Below are 21,295 nucleotides of genomic sequence, written 5' to 3'. Positions count from 1 at the left end.
AGTTAGAATATTCTCATCCGTAGAGATAAGCACTAGTTTTTAGTCTTTTCATTTAAATGTAACTTTGAATATAATTATTATAAGGATATTATCGCCGACTAGTTTTCTTCCATCCACCTCCTGCGAGCCTAAACATTACTACTAAACAGTGGCAATAATTGTCGTGTTACTCATCGTTATGTCGTGCTATCGCTATCTCATACGCGGTTACACTGTACTTCAATCTACCTTTATTACTCTATCTACGATTGTGCACTTCGCTAATGTCAAGCAGCTTGAAGGAGGCACATAGCAGATTGGCCGGTAAAATAGAACTAACTACCTACCCGTATTACCCTATGTATTACCATGTATTACCTACAAATCACGTCTTGCATTTTTTTTCTGGTCGGTGTCTTGCATTGCCAGACACTTGTCCTGGGAACCTCCCCCTGGGCCTGGGGGGGGCCCCTGACACCTTTAAACGTTAATATATTTTTTTAATTAATTTTTTGGGTTCCGTACCTCAAAAGCTGTGGTAGCCTAGTAGGTAGGACGTCCGCCTTCCAATCGGAGGTCGGGGGTTCGATCCCGGGCACGCACCTCTAACTTTTCGGAGTTATGTGCGTTTTTAAGTAATTGAAATATCACCTGCTTTAACGATGAAGGAAAACATCGTGAGGAAACCTGCATGCCTGAGAGATAAAATTTAATATTTTACAGAAAAAATAAAACTAATACTAAAGTATTAGCTATAATCTATATAAAAGGAAAAGGTGACTGACTGACTGATCTATCAACGCACAGCTCAAACTACTGGACGGATCGGGCTGAAATTTGGCATGCAGATAGCAATTATGACGTAGGCATCCGCTAAGAAAGGATTTTTGAAAATTCAACTCCTAAGGGGGTGAAATAGAGTTTTGAAATTTTGTAGTCCACGCGGACGAAGTCGCGAGCATAAGCTAGTTTTTTATAAACCTCTACAAACAAAGCTTTTTTGCGGTTCGTTAACAAAAGTGATTCACCGTTTTACTTCTGTAGTACGGAACCCTTGGTGTGCGAGTCCCACTCGCACTAGGCCGGTTTTTTAACTACACTCAGTAAGTAGGTAGGTAGGTAAATATATAATTAAATAAATAATAAACCATTTATTTAATTCTTACATGACTTACATTCACGCTTACATTATTAATTCTTATATAATTTTCACTTTGCTGTCACAGTTTACCTTATTGCTAACAAATGTGTTCTGTGTTGCTAACAGTCAGTAAAATCTAGTCAATATGTATTGTATTGTATTAGAGCTAGCGCGCACCACGGTGCGGTGCGTTTTTAAATCCGTAAATTTTTAATTTTGATCTATCAAAATGTCCGGAATGAATACCGCAGTGCGCGCGCTTCTATGTAGTTCTCAGATTTTGAGGGGAAAAAACGTACGGAAATTTACCGTGGTGCGCGCTAGCTCTTAGTATTTGAAATAAAATATACAGATGACATTTTATATTATTATATTTTTATAACTGAAATCTGCTGTTCTCTAGCTGTGAAGCTGAAGCCATAACAAATTATCAGTACCATTATTATAAATGCGAAAGTGTTTGTTGGTTTGTCCTTCAATCGCACCGCAACGTTGCAACGGATTGACGTGATTTATTGCATGGGTATAGATAAAGACCTGGAGAGTGACATAGGCTACTTTTTATCCCGGAAAATCAAAGAGTTCCCACAGGTTTTTAAAAAACCTAATTCCATGCGGACAAATTGTGGGCATCAGCTAGTTATTAACATTAGTGTGGATGTTTTGTTGGCATTAGACACTGTAAATTCTAAAGGTTATTTGTGGGTGCCTCTTTTATGTCTCACCATATCACTTTTTCTATAAAAACATCTGGGACACTTGTCACAACAAAATGGTTTAACTGATTTATGATATCTCATCACGTGATAGTCCAGCATGGCTCGAGCGGGGAACTTAGCCGGGCAATCGTCCGTCGTGCACTGGAACTTGTCTACACACTTGTGGCGGTAGCTAACGTGTCTGGATAGACCCCTCGAGTCGAAGAAACTGCTGGGGCATAGCTCACACTTGAGGGGGCGCACACCCACATGCCTCCACATGTGCATTTCCAAGTTTGGAAAATGCTTGGAACACTCGCTGCAGTATCCAGATTTTGCTGAATGCAGTCTCTTTATGTGCGACTGGAGACCCCCTTTCACCATGAAGCTCTGGCCGCAATCGTCACACATGAACTTTTTAATCATTCCATCCAGGTGTAGTCGCATATGCTTTCGCATGCTGTTGCTGTACTTGAAGGGCAACTCACAAATGGGACACTTGTGCTTCTTCTCATTGGAGTGGACCAAATAATGCTTCCTTAGTTGCTGGGTAGTGGGGAACTTTTTGGAACACTTTGAGCACATATGTGATCTTTCACCGGTGTGAGTCAGGACGTGCCTGCGCAAGGAGCCCACCTGGGTGAACCGTGCGGGGCAGCTGGTGCAGGCGTAAGGTGTCTCCCCAGTGTGTACTCGCATGTGAATCTTACAGTCGGATTTGGAGTAGAAACCTTTCCCGCAGTGTTCACAGATGAAAGCCTTTTGCCTGTCATCGTTGTGGTTTCTCTCGATGTGCCGTTTCAAACCACCACCATCTTTGTACCTTTTGTCACACGTGGGGCAAGTGAAAGGCTTTTCGTTGGTGTGTGACCTCATGTGGATCGCTAGTGTCGATGGATTAGCGCACTTGCGTCCACAAACCTTGCACTTGATGGGGTCACCCTTTGTTGACTCTCTTTTAACAGTACTTCTTCTTACATACTTCCGTTTTGTCCTCACCGGATGTTTATCTTCCACCTTGACGTTATCGAGTGGAGAGTCGCTGGGATCCTCAAAAATATTGTCTGGTGGGAAACTATCATCCTCATTATCACAGGCTGTCTCCACCTTTACATCGCATTTGGTTTCCCACTCCTGTTTGACAGTGAACTGCAGAGACCTGAGCTTTTGGTCCGTTTCTTCACATTTCCGGACGAAGCGGTACGTAGATGCGAGGTTTTCCTCACAGCAAACACAAATGTTAGCAGGTAGACCGTCGCCCTGGACGATTTCTACCTTAGCACAGTGATTCACTTTCGCGCTCAATTGTGTTTCACCGTCTAAAGAGTCAAATAGATAAATAACACCAATGTTTACGTTACATAAACGGCATATATTTTGATCCATTTTAAAGTTTTTATAAATTAAATTAAGTCTTTTGAGTACCTACATCACTATAAAATCTATAAACAGGGACTGATTAAATGGAATTTTAATTAATTATTGTCTCAACTCCCATGAGCCAGAGCCATGAATTTCATAGTTTTATTGGCATTTTATAGTATTTTAAAATACGAAATTCACACGAAAACCACCGACCAGAAATAAAAGACGAAAACTAATCGAACCTGAAAAAACAACAAAACAAAGCCCAAATATATTATAATCTATGACAAAGCCTATGAAAATGTAGGTAGTGATTACTGGTGATTACATACTCATTACTCTTTGACCGTGCCACAGCAGACTAGCCAGGCCATAGCCAGGCTTGTGCAAGGCTTGTGCTTCCTTACAGTGCGACAAGGCTATCTTGGCGCGTGGCGAAAATCAGAACTAACTCCCTTTCAATGTCATTCAAGTGCCTAGAGAGCCTTGTCGCACTGTAGATTAATGAAACTAGGTTATACAGTGCGACAAGGCTCTCTTGGCACTTAAATCTGAAAATCTTTCAATATAACTGTGATATCCAGGGCCGTAAAATAAATTAAAAAAAAAATGTAACTGTCAGACTGTCAGTGTCAAGTGTCAAGCTCTAAATCACTACCGAAATACCGTAGATAGAGTAATAAAGGTAGATTGAAGTACTGTGTAACCGCGTATGAGATAGCGATAGCACGACGTAACGATGAGTAACGTAACTCGACAATAATTATTACCATTGTTTAGTAGTCAATATTTGTATTAATCGATCAACAATATTTGTATTGAACGTTTTTATGTGAAAACAAGTAAATAACTAATGAGAAATACAATTACGCCACGAATTCTCAAAGTTTGTTTCGCAACTAAAGTTGCATGCCCTGTATGTAAGTTTTTTTTTTTTTTTAAAGAATATTAGCCATGTTAAATGACTAATATTCCCGGGTTCCTCTCCAATTAAGCGTCAGGATTGTGCCAGGAGTAGGTACGACAATAGTGCAACGGGCGGGGTTTGAACCGTCGACCTTTCGGTTTTCAGTCCACTCCTATACCGGTTGAGCTATTGAGGCTCAAAAGTTGTATGTATTCTTGAAAAAAACCGGTTACACGATAAGGGACAAAAAATAGGTTAGATGCGTCTCTGTTTATCACATTAGTAACTTTATCTGTGCTCTCTTTTTAGTGTGAATGAGAAAGCAAACGTTCCTGTATCTACCTTTATTACTCTATCTACGCGAAATACCAATTTGGCAAAAAAAAAACAAAAACAAGAGTGAAATTGAAATGGCTATGAAAGTTTTATTCGTTTATTTTTTAAAATATTGGCTTGATTTCTGCTAATTATTTCTTATTTGTTGCGATAATGAACTAATTACATAATGGAGGTTTTAATATGTAGAATTTGTCTGGACAAAACGGGCACAATATCCGTTTTTGAAAGTGAACCTGATAACGTTCAATACGGTGCGAAGTTGAAGAAACTGGTCAATATTATGGTTTCCGAAGACGATGGATTGCCGAGCATGATGTGCGAAGGTTGCACCGCCGAGTTGTCACTCTCGTATCAGTTCGTGCTGAAATGTGAAGCTTCGGACCGCGCGCTTCGCTGCCTGAGTACTCCTATCGAACTTTATTCCGACTTGCAAGCCGAAAGGCATCGAACGGAAATAAAAGCGGAAGAAATTAAAAATGAAATAGACGAAGGTGCTCATGTGTTTGACAACAGTTTTCTGTTTGATAACACTTCTAAGACAAGTTTTGATAATGATAGGACGTTTGCTACTAAGAAAGGTAACGAGGAACAAAACAATGGTTCTAGTAATATTGATATTGCAATTGAGTTTGGGTTCGAGGACAAAAATGAGAAGAGTGACGGAAATGTCCGAGGTAAATTGAATCATAAGAAAGTCAGGCGTGGCAAGGTAGGGCCTGTACAGTGTGTTATTTGCGGTCACATGGCTTCTAGTGCTTCTGCGATGGAGATTCACATGCGCACTCACACGGGAGAAAAACCCTTCGTGTGTGACACCTGCAACACTAAGTTCCCCACCAAAGGGTCCTTAAAACGACACAATGAAACATTCCATTCAACCCGAGAAAGGAAATTCACTTGTGAAACATGTGGCAGTAGTTTTTACAGAAAAAATGATATCATAACACACTTGAGAGTACATACTGATGAGCGGCCGTACGTCTGTCCGTACTGCTCGAAGAGGTTTCGTCAAATAGCTTCAAGGAATCGCCACCAAAGAGTTCACACCGGAGAGAAGCCTTTCGCATGCCCAATATGTGGTAAAAAGTTTGGTCATAAAGGTTTGGTCAAAAAACATCAGAGCGTTCATAGTGAAGAAAGAAAATATGTATGTCACCTGTGCAGCAAGTCTATGAAGACAAGAACGGCTCTGAACGTGCATATAGGGCTTCATACCAACAAGAAACAGAACATGTGCAACTTCTGCGGCATGGGGTTCTCCATGAAAGGCAACCTGCAGACTCACATCCGTCGCATGCACTCAGAAAAGTCTGGGCAGTGTTCCGTATGCCTCCAAACATTCTCTGATTTAAAAGTGCACATGCGCAAACATACAGGGGAGAAGCCCTATGTTTGTGGGACATGTAATGCTGCATTCGCTGTCAAGAGGAGTCTGGCGCACCACATATTGTTCAAGCACGAGAATGCTGGGAAATTCAAATGTTCCATAGGAGACTGCCCCAAGTCCTTCCCCACGGCCACTATGCTAGAGTTCCATCTCCTCAAGCAGCACACGAATCACACTCCGTACGTATGCCAGCACTGCCCTCGGAGTTTCTTCCGTGGCAGTGACCTTTCGCGACACCTGAAGGGAACTCATATGGATCTAAACTTAAAGTCTACACTTAAAACTCTGATGCCTAAGCAAACAACTTATACTTAAAAAAGACTGAGTAGCAATGTATAAACCTAGTCATTCATAATAATATTACATTTATGTGATTTCTTTTGAATACAATAATTTATGATTCTCGATATTTAATAATAATTATTATTAATAATAATTAAAATAATATTCCCTTAAGTTGCCCCTAATGTCATAATTTGATTATAATAATTAAAATTAGTTGTAATAGATAGCACAATATACATGTGCATTGTACATAATACAATATTGAATATATTTAAATATACCTGTAATTATTATTATAAGTATAGATTTTAATGATTACTAAGTGGGTAGGTACCTACTAATGATAGGTAATAAAATAGATTTTTTGTGTTCTTAATTTCTTTTTATTGATTCGTTAAAATGATTCAAAATTAACTAGTTACCAAGTAGGTACTCTTATTCACAATCAATCCTATGGTTATGAACTTGGTGGAAATTGAAAATCTCTGACAGGTACATATTAGACAGATAGCTTCCTCATTTATTTCGTAAATAATTCGTTATGCATGGCTAGATTGGTTAGTGATAGTCTGGTAAGTAACTGGTTCCCCAAACAGCCCTCTTTCCTGTCGAGTCGCCACTCGCCAGCCGAGGCCCGGGGATCAGCCCTTCCAAGTTCAGTGGCGCGTAAATCCGTGCTCAAATTTCAGACTAGTATCGGTAAAGCAGTTTTAAACTTTTGAGTTTGCGTCGGTAATGCAGCACCAGGTGTAAATTGTGTAAGGCCGGCCGCATACCAAAGTCCATTAGAAAAATTTCTGAGGCATGCTAGAAGACTAATTCACACATTATTAGAAATGCTCTGTCAAATATGAGCTTAGTTGGCGATTAACTTTCAACTCTAATTCTGAAGCAAATAGGTATCTGATGGTTCTAGAAATAGAAAGATTTTATACAAATAAAATTTTACAAATGATTTTGAATCGTCATGTGGATCTACCACTAGTTCCAGATACCCCTGCTACCGAGAAGAACCGGCATGGCATAATATTCAAATACTATGCCATGTAATACGTGAAGTGTTAATTGAAGTCCCGCGCATTGATGGAGATAGCTGCGAGTCAAATTCACGCTCTTTTATCATTAGCATAAGCTTCGATTTGGAATGTGGGCAGGTAATATGCTATTTTATGAACATACTTTTAATAGTTTTTTTAACCTTATGTAAAGTTCTTTCGTACAAAATGTGTGAAGCCTTTTGACTTACCGGACTTTAGGACTTTTGACTCTTGAAAGTTGGTGGAGTCTAACATGCTGCCATCCTATACCTACTTAAAAGCCGTTAACTGCAAAAAAAACCGGCCAAGTGCGAGTCAGGCTCGCTCAATGAGGGTTCCTTACTACAGTCGTATTTTTTCGACATTTTGCACGATAATTCAAAAACTATGATGCATAAAAATAAATAAAAATCTGTTTTAGAATGTACAGGTGAAGACCTTTCATATGATACCCCACTTGATATAGTCACTCACTTCGAAAGTTGAAAATACTAATTATTAGTTCATGACCACAATTTAATGTTAGTGAGCTAACCCTAAATTCATGGTTTTCAGATTTTTCCCCAAATGTCAGCTATAAGATCTACCTACCTGCCAAATTTCATGATTCTAGGTCAACGGGAAGTACCCTGTAGGTTTCTTGACAGAGACGAACAGACAGACAGACAGACAACTAAGTGATCCTATAAATAACCTTCCGTTTTTCCTATTGAGGTACGGAACCCTAAAAACAGTAAGAGAACCAAAAATATAGGATTTAAGAAAAACTTATGTTTCTATAAAAGTTTAGGCACTTTGTAGGATGGTAGTCGGTACCTAACTAAAAACTAACTAAAACCTACGCATGCGGCTCTAGGCATTTTTTTAGAAACATTAGTTTTTATAAATTTCCACGTTTTTGACGATAACTGAAAAACGGATGATAAGGGCTTTTTAGTTATAGTACAACGTCGGGACATCTCCTTCCAAGGCGCTGTGTGTGAGGTTTTCTGTCAATTTTTACTTTATCAGACAATTTTTGCGGCCGGTCTAATAAGCGCTATGCCCCTTTCTTTCTTTTTTGTACAGGTAAAGGCTAGCTCTCTCGCTCGCGCTAAGTAGGTGAGCGCGATACGTCGGCGCCGCGAACACACGGCTGACGGCACAGAGGACGTTAGCCCGCGCCCGGTCGCCGACGCGCGTCTCCGCACCAAGCAACCGTCCCGCTATCGTGGCAGGTGTCCGTGATGTGTGTATCGTGAAGTTTAGTGACTCGCTACTCGTATCGGATTGTTCTTCAAGTGTTCATCATGACTGAAGTGAGTATCCTGGAAGGTGTAAAGAGGAATGCGTGCCTCGTTGGAGAGCGCGCTCTCATTCTTGGTCCTGCGATTCTAATCGCGAGTTCGTAGGTCGTCGCCTCGGACCCGCTCGGTCCACTATGCAGTGTGCGTGGTGTTAGTGGTGGTACCGTGGTAGCGCCGTCGTGTGTCGGATTTAATGCACTTCCATAGCTGTTCATACACGTTGTACAATGTGCGCCGGGTCCAGGCCAGGAGGTAGAACTAGAAAGCTTTTACGAGGTCTCGAGGTATGCGGTTCTTTCGCATTGCATCCGCCGAGATTAGCCATGTACTGTTATGATAAGGCAACGCGGCGATAGGTACATTATCTGCGATATTATTCCATTCCTTATTTATTGGTATCGAACATTCTTTCTAATAAAACGAGTGGGCTCTTATCATTGACCGTGCGATGCTAATAACGTGATTATCGACTGTTTCCATTTCATTTATCAGTCCACTTAATGATTTCCACGTAGTAAGCATTATAGGTAAGTAGGTACCTAGGTAGTTCATACACTTACGATCCATTCCCAGATATTATGCATACTTATAATATTATTAGCGATATTTCATTAGCTATGAATCAAACCGAATAGGTACATAGGTACCTACGTAACCGAATATGTTTCTGGAGTCCGGCAAAACTACCCGCAATTACCTATTCCCAAATAGTTAGGTACTCCCACAGGCGGAACTCTTTATGTATAAAGTATTTAATTAAGGTATTTAATTCATTAAATGTGAGGTAGGTAGATATTCGATATTATAAGGAAGGTTATAATACCGGAAATAATATGTTTTCAAACTTTTTATTGAAATAATACCTACGAAGTGATAACATTTGAAAAAACTACAAAAACATTTTTTTTTTAAATTCAAATTCTATTTAACCTGTTTTCGCTAGAAGTCCAGGATTATATACTTTATATACCTTTACAATAGGTAAGTATTTTATATACTGATCTGTGTGTGAAATCCGGTTCAAAACCTATTTAGTCGGACTCTATTCGCTTTGAAAGCTGTGCCGGCCACTGTACCAGCCATGTTTTGTAAAGAGAGATCAATATCGATCAGTTCAGCTGATCGGCAAGTTTTCACGCTATAGCCGTCGAGGAGAGCGTGAAAAGCGAAATTAAAATAACAATCGCTCGTAGCGAATGCTACTAAGAGCGCCCATCGACGCAGTAAATGACTGGATATTATACGTAATTGCCTATTTGCCTTTGTTTTTGGCCGCATGTTTAAGTTTGTGGCAATGGCCAGCCGCCAGGGCGCATACCTACTCGTAGTTCTAAAAACCGGTAGACGTTGGGGTGCTTCATATACCCTGAGGATGCACAACAGACGGAAACGTTTAAGTGCGGAAACCAGCCCAGAGCGAAGATACCCTGAGGATGCTACTTCAATTCCAGTCAAAACAGTGCTGCTGTATCTGGCGGCCACAGGATTTGACAAGGAAATGTGAAGTGGTGGCAATCGGAGACAGTCGAAGTGATACAGTGTATTCGAGAACCTGGGGTCCTAAAGTGCTAGAATGGTGACCTCGCACCGGAAAGACCAGACTTGCCTTTACAGAAGTTTAAAAAATCTATGAGGGTGAACCGTACTTTTGACATGACAGTTAATACAGAGTTAAAATGGCGCGTGAGAACTCATTTTGTACAGACTATAATTATGTAGGTACCTACTTATGGCAGTATGGATTCATACATGTGCTTGGTCAAGCCAAAAATCTATTCGATTAAATAAATGACGTGAATTATGTCGTATCCAATTTAATTAACATCTGTTCTAGAAAGTGCTTAAGCTGTGTAATTAATCACGTGACTCATTTTAATTAAATACATACATATTATATTAATTTTTCTAGTCACGCCAGTATTACGTGATAAGTAGGCATATGCTACCTGCAAAAATCTATAAATAAAAGTTAAATAAGTAGTGTGCATGTGCAGATTGAAAAAACCGGTTTTCATGCATTTATGTCACGCGTAAGGTCAATACAAACTAGTACGTAGCTGTACCACGGACAAGCGGGCACTTCTTGAACAAAAAATATCACATACATACCTACTTATCTACTTGGTAATATGGCTTTGATTGCAGTTCGCAAGAACGTTCACCGCAAGTAGGTACTCCAATGGATAAAATACATACATAAATTAACGATCTGTTTCTGTCTTTACAGTCAATGATGAAAGAAGATTCTCTCTCGAGGATCCAGAGGGAGATATACGAAGTGACGGAAAGGGAACGGGAATTCAAAGAAGGTCATTTCAGAATTAACAGGCTCCTGTCGGAATCGACGATCGATGTAAACAAGCAGAACGGGCATGTCAATGGAAATGCGGAGTCGCAGAGGTCTCTCAACAGGGCAGTGTCGACCTCGCACCTGCTGGGCCCCGTCGGTCCCGCCACGCCCTCCACGCCCTCCACTCAAACGACCTTGAACACCAACGGCTACACGCGCAGGTTCACACCTCAAAACGGCACCAAAGGTATGATGCAAAGGTTTATCGCCAACAAGGGAAAGTTGCCGGTCGCCTCTTCAGTTTCCGCGACGTCGCCCACGGCGATCGCTCCCCAGCTAATATTCCCACCGACCGTGGTCACACCGATCGACGCGCCGGCTGTCATCACGCGCACATCAGAAGGCAAACCTGTTCGCAAAGGCTTCGTTCCCGTCGAAGAGAAGATCCAAAAAGAATTGCGAGAAATGAAGGACAGGGAACACGAATTAAAAAAGATGAGAAAAAAGCAGAAACCTTTCGATATAGACCTGAGCGATACCGACGTGACCTCGGAATCCGACGAGGAAGACATACCCATGCCTGGGAAACTGAAAGCCACGAAATCTATTGGTGAACTATACGAGGCGCTGAATGACGAACTGAGGTCGCCGTCGCCGAGAAATAGTTCGGGACAGGAGTCCTTGGGTAGTTTGAAGCCTGCGAAATCCTTGGCGGAGCTCTGCGACCTGGCACCCGGTCAGGAGTTCCTCGCGCCAAGTTCCACGCGCCTCATAGCGCAGTGGGAGTCCATAATCCAACAGAAGCAGGAAGCCGGAGCGGCCTAGTTGTAAGGTAACGGACCGGATGCGTAATGTTAGGGCGTATGACGCCAAAGTTTCGTAAATAAAGCAAGCGGAACGTTCCGCGTGGAATGTGTCCGTCGCCCGGTGGTGTGAGTGCCCATCCGGTGGACGATGGGACGTAGTGTACGGTTCTAGGTTCCAGCAAGCCGAAACGGGAAGAATTGCCGATCGATTTGTTTCGCCGGCCGATCGAATGTGGAGCGATTAATTTTCTCCAGAACAATGCAAATGATGGTTATCCACGGCGGCAATTATCTTCGCGGCGTTGGAAAGCGACGCGGTAGACGATGTGAGTGAGACAGTTTCTTCCTATTGTTCGATATTTACAGCCTACTGAAAAACTGATGGAGTTTTTGTGGCGCTTTCCCGCAGTATCGCACTGCAGTTTAGCCTCACACGAGGCTTGTGAGGTTTCAATCGCCTCCGTGGGAAAACATGCGCCGGCATTGCAATGTAAATATTATAAGCTATAACATCTCACTTGAAGTTTCAGTCACGTTGTTCCCGCCATTATCGTTTTAATTTTTAATATCGATTTTATTTAATGGCTAAAATTAAATCAATCCATTCCTATCTGTCCTCTACAGGGATAAGTTAATGGTCTTTTTTGACAAATTACAACGTTGCTAAGTAACTTATCGATAGATTAAAGATATATTGAATTCATGCCGTTATAATTTAAACGTGTCTAGATGTTGTTAATTTTGTATTCGTTCGAGTCATTTCCAAGAATGTTTAGGACTGATTTATTTTTGGGGTTAGATTAGATTATTGTTTCTCAACCTGGGGGTCGTATTTGGTCGTAAAAGGGGTTGCAATCATATAATCATATCATATCAAAAATACAAAAGATAGGTGTATCGAAGAAATGAACTTTAATGTAGTGTTAATTATCACATAAAATAGACAGACAACAGCTACACACGCGATAATTTATATTTGTAAAGCGTGTTCTTTCTTGCGTTTTCATCGCCTGCGATATTTAGATACATATTTTATAGAACGCATGTGATCTTATCTTACATCCCACTGCTGCAATAAAATTGGACCTTCCTGGCAGAGGACCTCGCATCGCAACTTTCAGCATATAAAAAATATTAATTACTAAAGTATTATTAAGTATAAATTTATAATGAAGGTTTCGCAAGACTTTTTACTTATCGTTTTGATTTTTCGTGGATCTACATACAAATGGTTGAGAAACAACGAATTAGATTATATTAATGAATGTACTTACCGAATTACTTACTTTCCTTGTGTTTAAAGCGAGTACTTGTGTCCGCGACCGTGCCCAGAGTATCTCCGCATACTTTCGATTGGGTGCACATAATCGGCGACCGCCGTCTGCCGGCATGTATAAACTGTATAATTCACATTCAATTGAGAATTACTTTCACATTATTATCTACACAACCTGTACTAAACTTTGTATGTAAGTGTTTCAATATTAATGTAGATATATATTTAAAAAATGAAGCTGGAATTCATTAACTAGGGATATTTACTATGATGTCGAGTACATATTAATTATTATTATTAATAATTTATTTCAGTATCTACCTATATAACTTTTAAAGCGATGTGCGATGGGAATGCATTTTCAGTGTGCATTTTACATGTAGCCCTTTTTGGCGTAGATGTTATTATTGTATTTTAAAGTATAACATTTATTTATATGTATTTTTACCAATATACATACTTATATGCATTTTTGTTTTTGCATCTTGTTTCAGACAAGTCCAAAACGAAAGATTTAATATAGAAAAAGTTTTATCTAGATTCTGAAATCATCAAATGTCGTTCGTATTGTATTAAAATTTAAATATATTAAAAGATATTTAAGTATATAATGTAGGAAATAGTTAGATGTGTCAAAACAGCACTGTGCCTTAATATATTAAACTAATATTGATAACAATCTTTATACATATAATATGCTGCACAAGTTAGAAATTCGTTTTACACCTAGTTGGTACATGCATTTTATATATTTAGCTATATATATTTACAATTACTGTCACATATAATCATGAAATACTTGAATATACACAATAAGTACAGCCAATGATATTATATTATTATACCATATTATGTGGCGTATAAAATGCGTTCTCGCTGACGATTAAGACAGAAGATATATAGTGCTCGAGAGTACAAAAGATAGGTAGCTATATAATAATCCAGGAATGAGACCCAAATGTGGTAGTTCAAAATTTTCACTCTAAAGTGTCAAGACGCTTATATTATGTATGCAATGCATCATCAATATCTACTTTTTTACATATTAAATTTTTTTAATGAAAATATTGGGTAAGTAGGTACCTACAATAAAACTTAAAGCTAGTCTTATCTAAATTACTATACAAATTATGCCCGCTTGGAACGGTGCCTAGAATACTGGCTGCATTTAATATAATAAAATATTACTTAATATAAATATGATATCATTGGATACCTACATACAGCCCTTAAGTATTTTATATTCATAATATTTTTCAATAATATCGTCAGTAATTTTACGATAATGACAAACCAATGACAATTTATCTTCTAGAGTAGACTGTTCACTCTTAGCAAGTTCTTATGATAATGTACTTAAAATTTAAATCTACCTACCGTGTCTTATTAAAAACAATAACTTGATAAGTATAAATAATATAATTAATACAAATGTTATAAAAACCTGCCGTATATGAATTAAGCATAATATTATAATAGTCAAATTAATTTAATTATAAACTTATTTAATAAATATACAATTAATGAGATTGATAGGTATACTATTGTTGGGTTAGTTTTAGATTTAGATGTTTTTGTATGCAGTGCCAGGAATGGTGGCAAATTGTTTAACTTACAAATAATCTGTTAAAGCGTTTGGTAACTGGTAAAATAATATTATATTCTAGGTTACACTCTTGCGAGACATGGAAATATTCGGGAAGAACCTGTAATAGAGAAGTTTCCATTTTTTAAATAAATTGGTTATAAAAAGTTAAGTAAAATATAACAAAAATATTAAAGAATCATTAAAATATCTGAACCAATGAATTATGAAAACGTTACGGAACTTTATTATTTTTGCAAGAATAATTTCGTTATGATCTACCTATAGGTACCTACTAACTTTAATTCCATTGCATCAAATAAATCATCATGAAACTTCTCCATTTTTAATCGTTCCATTAAAAAATATAAAAAATAGCATGTTAATTTTTTTTACTCGACTAGAGTGTAGCCTTTTTTAAATACCTAGCGTACATTGTAGGGACGGCTGACGGCATAGCAAAATCAGTTAAGTAATATCAATTGGATGATGATACAAATGATGATTTTTCAGACTAACTTGACTCAATCATCAGCAACGCACAATTCAACTTCATAGGAATCAGACAGCTCGGAAGCACGAAAGCTTTGATTATGACTTTGCGATAATCACAATTGTTGTAATTGGCTGATTTTATGGTATTATTGCTGCATTTTTGCGTTTCAGCCAATTGCGAGATAGTATAAGGCATAAGCCAATCAGAGACGATCGTGATTGTCGCACTGTACCTGTCAAACTTTGCTAGGTGTGTTACATTGACAGAATGTTCCAAAAATACTAATTAGATAAGTAGGTACATGATTTAATAATTATTGTTTTGCCGTCCTTATAATGTTCGATGGGCCTAAACCACCAATGTGATATAAAATTGCCTTATAGTTAAAAATGTTCGTATTCATTATATGTATTTCAATGAAGATTCCTATTTATATCGAGCTATGTAAACAAAGTGAATTATTGTACATAAAGCTGAGTGCTCACGTGCGATCTGTAACTTTAGAGTAACTAACAGTTGTAAGGCTGCGTCGCATAAAGTCTGGGACAAAAACACTCTGTGTACAAACGTTACTTTATGCAGAAAGATCGATCTTAAAATGTATAAACAAACAAGATAAAGTTGAAAACTAAAACCCGACTACGATCGCCAAGTAATAAACGCTGAAATATTATATGAAAATTGTTTTTCTTCCGCTTGGTATATTTTAATATTGTAGTGTATTTATATTTATGAACTCATAATTTTCTTCTCTTTAATGTGACACCCCACTCGATAAGATAACAAATTTTTTTTTTTGGGATCCCCACTTTTTTGGGTGCAACATCCGCCATATTGATTTTGTTCATTTAAAATATATATAGCAAAACTATTAGTTTTCGAAATCGCACTGTGAGCGGTTTTTCATTTCGGTAACTTTTAAAGTGCATCGAGTTTCAACTTACAGTTAGGTACAGCTCGCGTATGAGTCCTCAGCTTAATAGATGAAATGTTAAATTATGTTAAGGTTTTCGCAATAAATGCATCGTCAAACGCATGTCTGTGTGTCATTGTGGTGTTGCCTCGCAGTGTCGCAACCCGGTGTCGTGTTACGAGCTATGTGACCCGCGGTAACCTAACCCAACACCGGTGAACGAAATATGTAGTGTCAAGATTATCAACTAGTGCCTAGACTTTTACTTCGGCCGCAATTTGAGCCTCAATAGCTCAACGGGTAAAGGAGTGGACTGAAAACCGAAAGGTTGACGGTTCAATCCCCGCCCGTTGCACTATTGTCGTACCTACGCCTAGCACAAGCTTGACACTTAGTTGGAGAGGAAAGGGAAATATTATACATTTAACATGGCTAATATTCGTTATAAAAAATAATAATTATTAGCTTATTCCCGCGACTTCGTCCGCGTGTAACCTGCTATACAAATTTAAAAAACCCCTATTTTACCCACTTAGGGGTTTCTTAAAAATCCTTTCTTAGCGGATGTCTACGTCATAGTAGCTATATCTGCATTTCCAGCCCGAAGTCGTAAGGATCGGGCTGGCTTCTATATTATGGCATACACAATTATTACATACCCACTAAGAAAGGATTTTTGAAAATTCAACCTCCAATGGGGTAAAATAGGGGTTTTAAATTTGAGTAGTCCACGCGGACAAAGTCGCTGGCATAATCTAGTTTATAATATGGATAGTGATAATTGCAGGCCCTCGCAGGTACAATACCTAAGAGATAACCACATCACTGCCTAAGTATATATGAAGTATACCTACCTGTCAAAATGCTAATGTAAGCCGGTACATCCCATCCTCTATTGGATGCAAATGTTCTGAGGTCGATGAAGCATTGTTTACAGCCAGTCCAGCCTTCACTAGTTCACGCCCAATGTCAAGTTCACTCCTCTACCAGGTGAGCTCATCTACGCGGCTGGCGGCGCGCGGCGCGGCGCGGTGCGGATCAAAGGGCAGAGAGATAGTGAAGGAAAGATTTCCATTAGGTTGGTATTTAATTTGGTTTTGGATATTGTCATGTGAACGTAAGCGGTGATAGCCTACTTACTAAGACGTTCACCTCCTCATCGGGAAGTCCGGGGTCACGCATCTCTAACTTTTCCGAGTTTTAGGTGAAGATAAACATATTGAGGAAATGTGCATGCCTAAGAGTAAGCGTGGCAGACTATGGCCTAAACCCTTCCCACTCCGAGAGGAAACCCGTGCTCTGTAGTGGGCCGGCCACGGGTTGATCATGATGGTGATGATTTCTCCTCGCTCCACCAGTCTATTCAGAAAGCATTGAGTCCAGCCTTCACGCCCAGTGTCAAGTTCACTCGACGTGTGCTCATCTGCACAGTGCACAGGGCGCGGGCGTCGTGCGAGTCAAAGGGCAGACTGTCTGTAGCTAGTGGCTAGTGGCTAGTCGGACGACACTAAGCTAATTAGTGAACGAAAGATTATTTTATCGTTAGGTAGGTAATCCTCTTTAATTGGTTATTGTCATCTACGACCTTGAATTGTTAGCGGAGTAGGTATAGTATGCGACAAGTGGAGATGGCAATCGAGGTATGAGGCGGGGGACGCCCTGCACAGCCACACGTCACGCGCGCTATACCGCACCGGGTTTGCGGGGGGCTGTGCGGGTGTGTGGGGCGTCCGCACTCCGATTGCAATTTCAACCTGTCGCGAACTACATATAGGTAATATCACTACCCATATATTATGCGAAATACATAAATGCAAAAGTGTGTTTGTTATTTTGTTCTCCAATCATGCGGCAAGAGACCAACGGACCGACGTGATTTTTTGCAAGGATATATAGTTAAAGACCTGGACTGTGGAGAGTGACACAGGCTACTTTTATCCCGGAAAATCAAGCAGTTCCTACGGGATTTAAAAATCTCAAAATCCTCGCGAACGAAGTAGCGGGCATCAGCTAGTATTCTATACGTATCACCTTCGGATATAATAAGTTAGTAGCTGTGCTATAACTAGATGGCCACCGCCACCGCCACCGCCACCGCCACCGCCACCGCCACCGCCACCGCCACTCGCCGGGCCGCGACTTTATCCGCGTAGATTAAGGTTTCCGAATTCGAACTTTCTATCCCTTAGTAGAAATGGTAAAAGTATCGTGTCTTCTAACGCATTTTCAGCATTTCCTTTTAGTACCTTGAGGACCTACCTATATCGGTTTTTTTCAGGGCTAATAAAAAGAAAAGAAGATTTCCAACCCTCTTACATTAAATCAAACTTCTTACATAATGGCCTTACCTACTCGTACCTATATCTATAGTGGGTCCCTAGGGACTAGGAACCCATTATATTATTACCGATGTATATTATTTTGTTTACGAAATCTAGGTAGCGCAATACCTACTTACATTACCTAGTTACCTAGGTTTGTCTTAACCTTGTTTTTAAATTGGAAATCCCTAGATACTCTGATAATCTTGGAATACGTTGGATTCGATAGAATTTAAGCAATAAGGCCTCTTTATTAAGGCTCTAAGTTAAGACTTTATCAACAAGATTGGGTATTTAGCCGAGCACACGGCGTGCCCACAGCTGGAGCGAGTCACGACTTTTGTAGCCTGACTGCTGTGTGCTGAGTGCTGAGGTCACGGCAAGATTAACAAGTTAGCGAATAATAACTCACACTATCAACAGATCTTTGTTGTTATCAAATACGGAAACAGAATAATAAAACAGTTCTCCTAAACTACCTATATTGGATACTAGCTGATCCCCGCGGCTTCGCCCGCGTAGATTTAGGTTTTTAAAGATCCCGTATAGCCTATGTCACTCAGGAATAATGTAGCTTTCTACTGGTGAAAGAATTTTTAAAATCGGTTCAGTAGTTCTAAAGATTACCCCCTACAAACAAACTTAACGACATAACCTCTTTATATAATAAAATATATAATATACAACGGGCCGTGCAGCAGAAATCGTAATATTTTAATTTCGCCATAACTTCAAAACCAAACGTCCAATTTTAATCATTCAAAGACCAAATATTATCTCCATAAACTGTTCTTAGTGATGAAATCATTTATTTTGATAAGGATTAATAGCATGAGTAAAATAAACGCGTTTAAATGTAGTCCAAAAAAAATTCAAGATTTTTAAATAAAAAAATGGTTGCTGTGCCTCACTCGACATAGATGGGTATAGTGTGTCGCGGACTTTTTTGTAGATATTTATAAGATCTACAATTAATTAGAACATTTTATGGTTCTATCTTTTATAGTTTAGGCAGCGTACGCAAAATAAGTAACTTTTCTGGTTGATTTTTTACACCTTGTGTCCGAAAAACCCAAATATCTTACGGAACCCTATTTTTTTCCAAAATAAAATATAGCCTATGTTACTCGTGGATAATGTAGCTTTCGAATGGTGAAAGAATTTTTAAAATCGGTCCAGTAGTTTATGAGCCTATTCAGTACAAACAAACAAACATACAAACAAAGTTTTCCTCTTTATAATATTAGTGTAGAAGTGTAGATATGTACCAGGCAATCAGAAATGACACACAGTATGTGTACTGTACAGTATGTATACTGTAAGTTATATTCACATTATGTAACATTGGTAACACGTCGTCCTCCGCTCATCGCTCCGCGGCCCGCGCCGCCGCGCCGCCGCCGCCGCGCCGCTTGCATACTAATGCTGCTTTATACAGACTATAATTCCTACCACAAACATTTGAGTTAATCCAACATTCATACCTACGTACAAAGCGCAATCGATTGATATTTAGGATCGACATGTTGTTTTGACGTGATGATGTCCATTAATTACCACAGCCACATATCGATGAATACATTAGGTACCTACCTCGAGATTTCATTATGGACTAAGAGCCAGTGCATGCCAGACCTTTGTTATTTTATAAAAGCTAAAAAATTCTCTACGTGTTGTCTCCAACACAGGGAGGAATGATCAGCGAAATCTTGCGTCAGACTAAGTATAAAGTCTATTTTTAAAATATTTTCTTCGGAACAAGTAGCCTATGTCCTTCCCCGGAATGCAAGTTATCTAGTATCTCTGTACGAAATTTCGTCAAAATCGGTTGAACGGATGGACCGTGAAAAGCTAGCAGACAGACAGCCAGACAAGTACATCGCATTTATAATTATTATTATAGTATGGATTAAACTGAAAAAAGCTACAAATCAAAAGAAGATGTCGCAAGACAAAGGTAAGTAAGGTTTGCAATCGCGCTATAAAAATAGATTGCGAACTGCAAGTTGCAACGCACGAGAAAATTGCACCCAAGTCATGTCACCCGACCGGTTTGTGACTGTAGGTGCTTGTGGGCTACTGCCTCCTTACAATGGTACCGTCTGCCACTTGCCACCATCATTCACTCTCCTAGCGAGGGAGATGCGTACGAAACCCAAGTCATATCCACAATATTGCTTTTTAAAAACAAGGGAATTAAAAAAGCTGATGTTCCTTAATAAAAGTTCACTTTATTATTTTAGAGAAACATTTTTTTTAAATACACACGTTTTGGCGTTAACTCAAAAACTACTTTTAAGAGTTAGCCGCTTTTTAAAAAAAGTGTCTTATTTTGTGCTTATGATAAAAAAGTTTTACGTGACATTGGCGAAGTGCATTTCACTAGTGTGGCCCTACTAAAAAAAACCGGCCAAGTGCGAGTCAGGCTCGCGCAATGAGGGTTCCGTACTACAGTCGTATTTTTCGACATTTTGCAGGATAATTCAAAAACTATGATACATAAAAATAAATAAAAATATGTTTTAGAATGCACAGGTGAAGATCTTTCATATGATACCCCACTTGATATAGTTATCTTACTTAGAAAATTTAAAATACTAATTATTAGTTCATGACCACAATTTAATTTTTTTTGTGTGGTGTAACCACAAATTCACGGTTTTCAGATTTTTCCCCAAATGTCAGCTATAAGATCTACCTACCTGCCAAATTTCATGATTCTAGGTCAACGGGAAGTACCCTGTAGGTTTCTTGACAGACCGACAGACAGACAGATAGACAGACAGACAACAAAGTGATCCTATAAGGGTTCCGTTTTTCCTTTTGAGGTGCGGAACCCTAAAAAGCTATAAAACAAAATAAGAAGAAGGTAAAGAAGCAGTGAGTGTCAGTCGTTAATAACTAACTACATATATAAGTATTATATTAGTGGCAAATGTTATAGTATGTTATAGTATGTATTATAGTTTGGAAATGAACACGACCATGAAGTTTTCCCGTAAGTTCCTGTCCATGCTGTCACGCACAGTTAACGTTAACTTGAAAAGTTACACTTGAGGACATGAGTAGGTAAGTCTAAGTTAGTTAAGACTATTTTAGTTTTAACTTATAACCTAGATTAAGTGAAAACTGTAAAATCAACAGTCCTACTATTTTCAAAGCGTACAAAATTTTATTATTCGTA

At 39.0% G+C, this 21,295-nt stretch overlaps 3 protein-coding genes across 6 annotated transcripts; 2 read left to right on the top strand and 1 right to left on the bottom strand.

The window, feature by feature from the left end:
• Positions 1-1,126: 1,126 nt before the first annotated feature.
• Positions 1,127-3,383, bottom strand: LOC117989327 (zinc finger protein 883-like). The gene has a single exon (XM_034976674.2). The coding sequence runs from the start codon at positions 3,202-3,204 to the stop codon at positions 1,816-1,818; it is 1,389 nt and encodes a 462-aa protein (XP_034832565.1). The 5' UTR covers positions 3,205-3,383; the 3' UTR covers positions 1,127-1,815.
• Positions 3,384-4,464: 1,081 nt separating this feature from the next.
• LOC117989326 (endothelial zinc finger protein induced by tumor necrosis factor alpha-like) lies at positions 4,465-6,426 on the top strand. Its single transcript, XM_034976673.2, has one exon. It carries the CDS (start codon positions 4,596-4,598, stop codon positions 6,129-6,131), a length of 1,536 nt encoding a protein of 511 aa, XP_034832564.1. The 5' UTR covers positions 4,465-4,595; the 3' UTR covers positions 6,132-6,426.
• Positions 6,427-8,234: 1,808 nt separating this feature from the next.
• On the top strand, positions 8,235-15,913 carry mdu (meduse). 4 transcript variants are annotated; one of them, XM_034976675.2, is made up of 2 exons: positions 8,235-8,436; positions 10,652-15,913. In XM_034976675.2, the coding sequence occupies exons 1-2, from the start codon at positions 8,428-8,430 to the stop codon at positions 11,537-11,539; spliced, it is 897 nt and encodes a 298-aa protein (XP_034832566.1). In that variant the 5' UTR covers positions 8,235-8,427; the 3' UTR covers positions 11,540-15,913. The 4 variants fall into 4 exon arrangements, with proteins under 4 accessions (XP_034832566.1, XP_069359906.1, XP_069359907.1 ...); XM_069503805.1 differs by lacking the exon at positions 8,235-8,436 and adding an exon at positions 8,471-8,708; XM_069503806.1 differs by lacking the exon at positions 8,235-8,436 and adding an exon at positions 8,647-8,780.
• The last annotated feature ends 5,382 nt before the right edge of the window (positions 15,914-21,295 follow it).

Source organism: Maniola hyperantus, chromosome 16 (genome assembly GCF_902806685.2).
Source record: "Maniola hyperantus chromosome 16, iAphHyp1.2, whole genome shotgun sequence".
Taxonomy (NCBI): domain Eukaryota; kingdom Metazoa; phylum Arthropoda; class Insecta; order Lepidoptera; family Nymphalidae; genus Maniola; species Maniola hyperantus.
This window is presented reverse-complemented; position numbering and strand designations above follow the sequence as displayed.

Coding starts and splice junctions, on each gene's coding strand:
- mdu (XM_069503805.1), top strand. CDS start 8,652: ATGTGCGCCGGGTCCAGGCCAGGAGGTAGAACTAGAAAGCTTTTACGA. Junction 8,709..10,651: donor AGCTTTTACGAGGTCTCGAG/GTATGCGGTTCT, acceptor CTGTCTTTACAG/TCAATGATGAAAGAAGATTC.
- LOC117989327 (XM_034976674.2), bottom strand. CDS start 3,204: ATGGATCAAAATATATGCCGTTTATGTAACGTAAACATTGGTGTTATT.
- LOC117989326 (XM_034976673.2), top strand. CDS start 4,596: ATGGAGGTTTTAATATGTAGAATTTGTCTGGACAAAACGGGCACAATA.